Source organism: Ailuropoda melanoleuca, unplaced genomic scaffold, assembly GCF_002007445.2.
Source record: "Ailuropoda melanoleuca isolate Jingjing unplaced genomic scaffold, ASM200744v2 unplaced-scaffold9857, whole genome shotgun sequence".
NCBI classification, from domain to species: domain Eukaryota; kingdom Metazoa; phylum Chordata; class Mammalia; order Carnivora; family Ursidae; genus Ailuropoda; species Ailuropoda melanoleuca.
Genome location: NW_023255388.1, coordinates 6,212 through 15,022, shown reverse-complemented (window position 1 = coordinate 15,022; position 8,811 = coordinate 6,212). Strand labels below are relative to the sequence as shown.

General features: G+C 36.9%; 1 protein-coding gene across 1 annotated transcript in view; it reads right to left on the bottom strand.

The window, feature by feature from the left end:
* Positions 1-8,811, bottom strand: part of LOC100482253 (ALG13 UDP-N-acetylglucosaminyltransferase subunit) — a gene marked incomplete at its 5' end in the record, with an annotated part of 30,468 nt that overhangs the window by 15,604 nt on the left and 6,053 nt on the right. The window contains 10 exons of the mRNA XM_034653578.1: positions 198-424; positions 617-730; positions 1,120-1,366; positions 2,119-2,246; positions 3,291-3,391; positions 3,872-3,936; positions 5,288-5,396; positions 6,383-6,458; positions 7,940-8,102; positions 8,304-8,385. Of these exons, the coding sequence (XP_034509469.1) occupies positions 198-424; positions 617-730; positions 1,120-1,366; positions 2,119-2,246; positions 3,291-3,391; positions 3,872-3,936; positions 5,288-5,396; positions 6,383-6,458; positions 7,940-8,102; positions 8,304-8,385 (1,312 nt within the window). The remainder of the gene's footprint in view (positions 1-197; positions 425-616; positions 731-1,119; positions 1,367-2,118; positions 2,247-3,290; positions 3,392-3,871; positions 3,937-5,287; positions 5,397-6,382; positions 6,459-7,939; positions 8,103-8,303; positions 8,386-8,811) is intronic.

The window sequence follows — 8,811 nt, the reverse complement described above, 5'->3', positions numbered from 1 at the left end:
AAAAAAAAAACGTGAGAAAAATCAAGAAAACAGAAAATATTAGCCCATACTATGGAAGGCAAGATTACTGGTCCACCTCTACCCCTTTTCTCTAAAAATAGCTTTAAAAAGTTCTCCTCTCCCATCTTTAAAAGCTCTTAGATAAAAATTCATGTTTTCCAGAAGTGCTTTATTTGGTGGTTTGTCAAAAATCTAAAATCTATCCACACTGCCTTTACTTAAAAAAGAAAGTAAGCAGCTTTTTGAATAAATCTTTGACCTACTTACAGGTAAAGTTGGATAAGCAGTCTCATCACCTTCTTCAACTTCATAAAAAGTAATGGTTTCTTCCAAGCCCCTGGGCATCTGTCCACTCTCTGGGGCAAAGCTATACTGGCACTCCTTATTCATACAATGCATCTGGCGGTGACTACGTCTAAAGGAACTTAAGTATTAAGTAGTTCAGAGAAAAGGGGAAAAAATGATAAAATTTGGTGGTAACTTGTTTCTAATTTCTAAATAACAGTTCAAACATCTCAGTGTTGACACTTTTAAAAATTTTAATCCATATATTTGTTGCTCAGCAATGAAGGCAAACTTACCCATTTTCTGACTTCAACACTTAAAATTCACTTACCGAGATCTATAGGAGAAGTTATCATAGCTCTGCAAACATCTTTTACCCGGGCCAGGGTAAAAACCAACTTTGGGGCCCTCCATGTTCTGCCTGTTTATAAAGCGAGATGAATCCCTAAGAATGAAGGGAAAGGAAAACAAAATTCTTTAATTCACTAGTGCTTGAGTCGTCAATCTTTATACTTAAATAGAATTAACACATCTTTCTGAAAATGTCCTAATAGAAAGAGGTGTGCTCTCCTCACTACTGGCATTAGGCCTATCTATCATTAATGGATACAGAACCATATACATGACACTCAACTTGATAGCCTGGGCATGTCTTCAACCATTCCATATTTCCTCAGTGAGAATACAAATCTCCCAATAAATTCATTTGGCAAAAATTTAAGTATACATCAGTTCCATCCTCCATGCAGACATTACAAAAGGGAGCTAAACTGCTAAGATATTTCTAAATTCTCCCATAAATTCTGCCCAGGAATTATCCACAATATGCTTTACCTGGGCATCCCGTATCCCCGACCTTGTCTCTGAGACGCATGCTGAGGATGAAAATGTTCATTAGACATAATACTGCCAGCTGTCTGTGGGTAGTGCATTGGAGGGTTATGCCCATAATGCATATTGTGCTGAAGCCTGGGTGGGAGGAAGGCGTCTCCTCTGCTGTAAGCCATAGTCATATAAACCTCTTTTCCTCTAACTTTTTTGAACATCTTCTTCTGTTGTTTCATATCCATCTCTGACATAGCTTTCAGGCAAACAAAAAAGTAGTCAAATAAGCTTCATAACCAAAGCAAAAGATCCAGTCCTCCCCTCCCCCAAATGCCTAGAACTTTTTTTTTTTAAGGGAACAAACCAAAAGAATACAGGGAGGGAATTTCTGTATTCTTTAAGGATGTACTAGATCTTCCATTTGGAAGGGCAAAACCAGCAGGTATTTCCATATTAATGGACATCTCAGCACTACCTATTTAATACAGGTGGCTCTGATCATTAAAACATACTCATTCAGTCACCTACATTACTTATTTTCCAAGAAATGATGCCTATTAATGTCACTGGCTGCTTCTGTGAGGTGTTTTCTTGGTTCTTTGAGAAATCTTTTCCCTTGAAGTTTTAGAGTCTAAAACCCACGCCAGCTTAAGTTTACACAAAGTCCCCTAGAACAGTGGTTCTCAACCACAGATAATTTTGCCCCTCCCCACCCTGAGACACATTTGGCTATGTCTGGAGACATTTCTGGTTCTTGCAACTGTGGGAAGGATGCTACTGGCATCTAGTGAATAGAAGCCAAGGACGCTGATCAACCGTTGTAGCACAGAATGCACAGGACAGCTGCCCACAAAAAAGTTACTCTCCATCCCAAAACGTCAATTATGCCTAAGTTGAGAAACTCTACCTGAGAAAAAGACTTATCTATGTTGTCTTCTTTTTTTAATTTTTAATGATATAATGTAAGTCCAAGAAGGGGGATATAATAAAAACCTTCAGCATACAAACCCATTTCTGGGACACAGTCCTCGGAAATTTTCTGGTAACCTCTTCCTTTCCGACTGGGCATAGCATTCCAGGCAGGAACAGGTGTGACTTGGGTAACTGGTTTTAAGTTAGCCAACGGAACCACATGCCTTAAAGTTAAAGATACCACCATAAAGCCACTGCAACACAGACTTAATCCTCACTGGATATACACACCCTCACCCATCCCACTTCATTTTCAAGTGTTTTCTACTTAAGCTTGTTGACACTAGTTACACTATTGAGGTTTTCATTTTAGGTTAGAAAACCTAAGATTAGTTTGTACAATTCCACAGCTATCTGTAGCACATATCATGTTCCAGAGGAAATACTGTGAGACTAGTCTACTAATATTTGTTGCCTTTCCTTGGAAGAGGATTATATTTTCCCACCCCACTGACTTCAGGCTAAGCTATGTAACCCACTTTGGCCAATAAAACATGAGCAGATGCTTTAAGAATCAGCACATGGTTGATCATGTTCATTTTTTCCCTGTGATCATGGAAGACTGTGTCTAGATAAAGCCTTTGTTGGCCTGGGTCCCCTCTTTGCTGATGCACTGTGAAATGCTAAATGAGCAAGAAATGAACTTTATTGTTTTAAGCTACTGAGACTTTTTTGGTTGTTAAGGGCAGCATAACCAAGTTTAATGATTCTTCAAGTGGACCAACAGCAGCAGTATCACCTGGAAATTTGTCAGAAGTTCAAATTCTTGGGCCCTACCCACTGACATACTAAAATCAGAAACTCTGGGGATGGAACTCATCAATCTGTCTTAATAAACTCTCCAGGTAATTCTGGGGGCATGTGAAAGTTTGAGAATGACTAGACTAGCTCATCTTGGTATAGGCAGAGGCTCAGTTAGCAAACTAGCTTTCCAATTAGTATGAACAGTTTTATACCAGAATTCTGTTGTATTTAATATTTCTAGTAAGTTGGCTAGAGCCTAGGGATTTGAAAAATTTTCATAGATAGGTGTACTGAGATTTCATACTTCAGCATGTACTTTTAACAAGTTGAGGTAAGTCATTTTAAGCTGGTACCAGATGTAACTGGATTTCTTACTAGCATCCTGGTAATTCTCAATTTAATATTACAAAAAAGCATCAAGAGCCAAAGATTTTAGTAATTTAACACATTATCAATATTCTTACCTTTCTGCCAATTCTTCAATGAAGACTGTTACTGAATTGTTCTCATTTCCAACTTCCTGAATATGAGCATTATAGTATCTTCCTCCCGATTCCAAGCGAACCTAAAAGAAGGTAGGAGACAGTAAAAGCACATCCAATCTTGAATCTACTGGCAGATACGACTTTTGCTGAACAAAAATACAACTTCTCCCCCCAAAACATCCAATCTTGAATCTACTGGCAGATATGTCTTCTGCCAAAAAAAATTACAATTACTCCCCAGACAGAGTTCAGTATCTACTTATTAAAGTGGCTGATAATCAACACTGCCATCCAGTCTGATTTAACATAGGTGGCACATGCGGGAAGATCCTTACAACTTTTTTTTTTTTTTAAAGATTCTTACATGTTCTCATGGAAGTTTGTAATTAAAATTAAACACAAACATTAAAATTTTTTTTAGCATTCTGTAAATGAGCTTTGATGAATTTATATTAATGACTAAAACCACAACCTTGGGAGCTTTGCTGAACTTAGTATTAATGACTAAAACCACAACCTTAGGAAAACAAATTACTGAGTTTTTTAAAAGACGAACTAACCTGACACTTGTCTCCCAAATAGTACTGTCTCCCAGCATACTCCATGTAATCAGATTTTTGAAGTTCTATTAAAAGAAAATGAAGTTTCAAGCTCATCCGAACTGGATCCTTTCCCATTTTACATCACTTAATTTTCTAATTTACTTTTACCAGTGTTTTTGACAATGCTATTACTGTAAGGTAAAATCGGGGGGGGGGTTTCCTAAAGGGTCATTCTATATTACTCTTGATAAGGTCATTTCTATAGTCAATTTAAGGAGACCTACCAAAACAGTTTTGTGCTATAAAATACAGATAGGTGGAAACTGGGAGGTTGTAATCTTAGCTAGTCAAATGCCAGTAAAGTACAATTTGAAGTAACACAACTCGATTAAAAAAAAGAAGAAAAAAAAGAAAAAAATACTACACAGCTTCTTCAAAGCAACCTGTCATTTTTAACAACTTACTGTGTTCCACGGAGTCTTAACCACATTCTAGATTGTTAGATTGTTCACTATACCTAGTTCACCAAGGTTCAAGAAGTTGAATATGAAACATTAAAGGCTACCTTGAAAGCAGAGCTTTAAGGGCTAATTTGATCAACTTCTCTTAGAAGGAGATAAACAATTACCTATTTCAAAAGTTGGCAAACTTTCTCTGTAAAGAGCCAGACAGTAAATATTTTAAGCTTTGTGGGTCATACGGACCCTGTCACAACTACTCAACTCTGCCATAAAACTATTCATGGACAGTAAATTTGAATTTCATATAATTTTCATGTGTCACAATATACTGTTCTTTTACATTTTTTTCCTACCATTTAAAGATATAAAGACCATTCTTAGCTCACGGGAACATACAAAAACAGCTGCCAGGCTGGATTTGGTCTGTAGGCTATAGTTTTGCAGGCACCTGACCTATTCATTTATCAGTGAGGGTAATCTTAACATTTTACATTTAAGATAAGCTTATTTACAGCTACAAGTTTCAGGTATTCTTAAAGTTATCTAAAGGTTATTTCCATACAGTCTTTGCAAAACTTAGTCTTGGATAAACATCATTCTAAAAGATCCCTTCCCACTTCTAAACCTATTTGTTTCCTCTTTTGGATTTAAAATGAGAATATAGGGGTGCCTGGGTGACTCAGTCAGTTAAGCATCTGCCTTTGGTTCAGGTCATGATGCCGGGGTCCTGGGATCTAGCCCTGAGTAGGGCTCCCTTCCCTGCTCAGCAGGGAGCCTGCTTCTCCTTCTCCCTCTGTCCCTCCCCCCGCCTTGTGTTCTCTCTCAAATAAATCAAATCATGTATCCAGTAAGCTAAAAAGTACCAGGCTGTTTTTTTAAACAGTACTTTAAGAACATCTCATCAGAAACAATTTGCAAAATTTTTTCCCTGGATCTGTCAGGATTCAAAAGTATGCTGTCGATATTTCATTACCTTTTCTGCTGTCCAACCAAACATCAAATTCTACATTACGATAGATTTCTGGATCCAGGGCTTTGAGCACCTTATAGGGGAAGAGCATCTTTGATGTACTTTCTGGAGACTAAAACAAAAATAATGCTACAAATTCACCATCCTTAGCTTTAGTGTTCCTTCTATGAATAAAGAAAAATTAAAGAAGTTCTTTTTTAAACTATGTACATATGCCTCCCTTATTAAAAAAAGAAATAAGTGCCGTAAGTTTTATTGTGTATTTTAAGAATCAGGAGATTAAAGAAGCAAAACGCAAATAATCTAAAAGGTTTTAGATGGCAGAAGGGAAATACTGTCTAAAGCAGCCAACTCAGGATATATCTCATATAAATCAATGAAACAGATTAAAGATTCAGTCAGGCTATTCAATAAATTTCATTCTGATATACACAGAGGTGTAAGTGTTTCTGTACCCTAAAATCACCTGAAAAAATGAAATTTTTATTTCATTTTGGCCAAAATCTGTTAACAACTTCCAAAGAAATTACCTTGTTCTGCTTTCCTAGAATTTCACCATATCCAATACTGTTACTGTTCCCAAATTACCAGCACTTGGGGCATGCATAGAGATTATTGTAATAGTATTTGCCCTATTTAGCTAGCCTCAAACTAAAGGTCTGCTTGATTGTAGGCCTATAAAGATGGTAAAATTTCTCCTGTTTCTCTAAACAGGATTATTACCTATTTTCTTTGAATAGAATAGGACAAGCGTTATATGCTTTAACAACAAAAAGAAACCTTACCATCAGAAGACTGATTACAAACTAAGTATCTACTGGTTTTGTAACATTACTTTAACTTGAAAAACAGCAGTTTCTGAAAATTCTCAAGTGTTCGGAGTTTGCCTGGAAACAATCTATATAATTCCATTAAGAATAAAAATTCAGACATTAAGCACTCGTTTTACATTTTCAGATTAAAACTTCCACAAAGGCAAACCTGAACTCCTCCCCCACCCCATATAACCAGAACGGACCACCTGACCTTAACTTGTTTATAAGTTATGATGCTGTAAGCCAAGATTATGAAAATTATTTGCCCTAGAAAATTTCAAACCTTTGCTTCTTCTGTTCCTTGACTGTACCCCTCTGGGATATTTTCAACACTGCAGCAGGCACCCAACTCTTCAGGCCTAATCGAAAAGATTTAGAACAAAGAGCTTTATATAAATGCAGTAGCTAAATTTTAAGTCTAATGACTATACCACCACCTTGTGGTAAAAGAGCTCAGGTCTAAAAATGAGGCAAATACTTTTTTGCCCCAACATTTACATTTATGCTTCCTTTTTATAAGTATGTGCTACAATATACTTAGCAGATTATCTCCTATATTTCAAACTTCCATCTCTTAAGATGGTCCCTATGATCCTCGCCTCCAGGTGTACACATCCACATATGATTCCCCTATCTCCTTAAGTTCGCTTCTAACCAATAGATAGGATATATGTTATTACAGTGTGTAAGAATGTAGTGCCTGTATTGCTGGCCTCTCTTGCTGACTGTAAGGAAGCAAGCAATCATGTTCACCAAGCCCACGTGGCAAGGAGCTAAGGGTTACTTCTGGCTGACAGCCAGAAAAAAAAAATTTCTCAGTCCTACAGCTGCAAGGAACTAAATGCTGCCAAGAACTATGTGAGTGGAAAAGTGGATCCTTCCTCAGTCAAAACTCGAAATAAGAACTCAATCTTGGCCAACAACCTCACTGCAGTAAGCAGAAGACCCAGCTAAACTGTGCCCAGATTCACAACCTATATAATTGTGAGACAAGTGTGTTAAGTTGCAAAACCTGTGGTAATATGGCCTATGCAGCAATAAGTAACTAATACATCTTGCCTTATTACTACTATAGTTTCCATAAAGCCTGACATCCTCAGGACAAGTCATCAGTGAAGAATGAAGCAATTTCTACACTTGCTTTCCCAAGTAAATTTTAAAAACCCCTCCTCTACCAAAAAATTGCAAGCAACAAATATCCAAGAAATAAAATTGCAAGCAAGACAAAAAGACAAGGTGACACTTCACTGGCACCAAGCCTATCTGAAATTTCCTAGACAGAATTAGGAATCAAGAAGAAATACAAGACAACACCTACTTTATTTATTATCTCAAGTAGCCACTGTGAACCTCAGTTACCAACTAACAAAATGATGGTGCTGGTTTAGAATCAGTTTTTTCTCAAAATATGGTCCACAGCCTACCTACATCAGAACACGTAGGGTATACTTGTTAAAAGAAGCAGATTCCTAGCCCCACTATGACCTCAAATTTTGTGAAAGTAGGCCCAAGAATCAGCCTTTCTAACAAGCACTGTAAAGTATATCTTTCTGTACAACTGAAGTTTGAGAATCATGGAGTTAGGTAGTTCTAAAGTCACTTCCAGCAATAAAAAAAACTGACTCTGACTTGGATCAAACCTCCAAAGACTGAACATCTCAAAATACAACATATATTCTTGGTAAAATTTTTCTTCCCCCATTAAAAAATGTATATCCATATACATACATGCATGTAGTGTAAGTCATAAGCTTGTCAAGCCCCTTCCACTTTCAAATGATGATACACAGAAATGTGAAACATGATCATGTAGTTGACATCCCCCCCTTCCCTGAATTACCTATCCTGAGTTGAACTCTTGTAGTCAATATGGACATCTTCACTGCCAGTCAGAGCATTGTTTCTGTTCTTTTTGGAACCACTTCGAAATAATTCAACTGCAGTCTTCAACTCTTCTTCATCCACAACAAACACATCTTTATAGAGAATTTCATACAATACAGCTAAAGGAAGAAATAGCCAAAACTCCAATTGTCAAAGTAAGATCTCCTTATAACAATGTGAAAATAGCCATAAACCAGCATACAATTTCAGTAGGTACCAAAAGTCTTAAAAGTGCTGTTTTTATGACTGGTCCCTCAATTCAAAGATGGCAAAAAAAATCATCTGAAATACCCCTAGGCATTTATAAAGCCTTCACATACCCTGACAAACAGCTGCACTTGACTGAAATTGTTTTGAGTATACTGAATCATAATGGCCATTACTTGAATAGCAGAGTAGAATCTGAAGAAAAGAAAAACAAACAGAACAATTAAGTGAATGTTACACATCTTACAACCATGAAATACTTGAAATTAAATGGCTAACCAGAAACTGATAACTAATTTGTTTTTAAAAACATGATTTTTTTAGATTCCACAGATTAAGTGATATCATACAGTACTTGTCTTTGACTCATTTCACTTAACATAATGTGTCAATTATATCTCAATAAAGCTGAGGCAAAGTGATTTTTAAAAATTTGAATACAGATAAATGCAAGCTAGAAAAAGGGATTTTCTTGAAAGTGACTTTTAAATGCCACAATTAAAATGACTACTAAAGCTACACTGTGGGGGCGCCTGGGTAGCGCAGTCGATAAGCGTCTGCCTTCGGCTCAGGGCGTGATCCCGGCGTTATGGGATCAAGCCCCACATCAGGCTCCTCCGC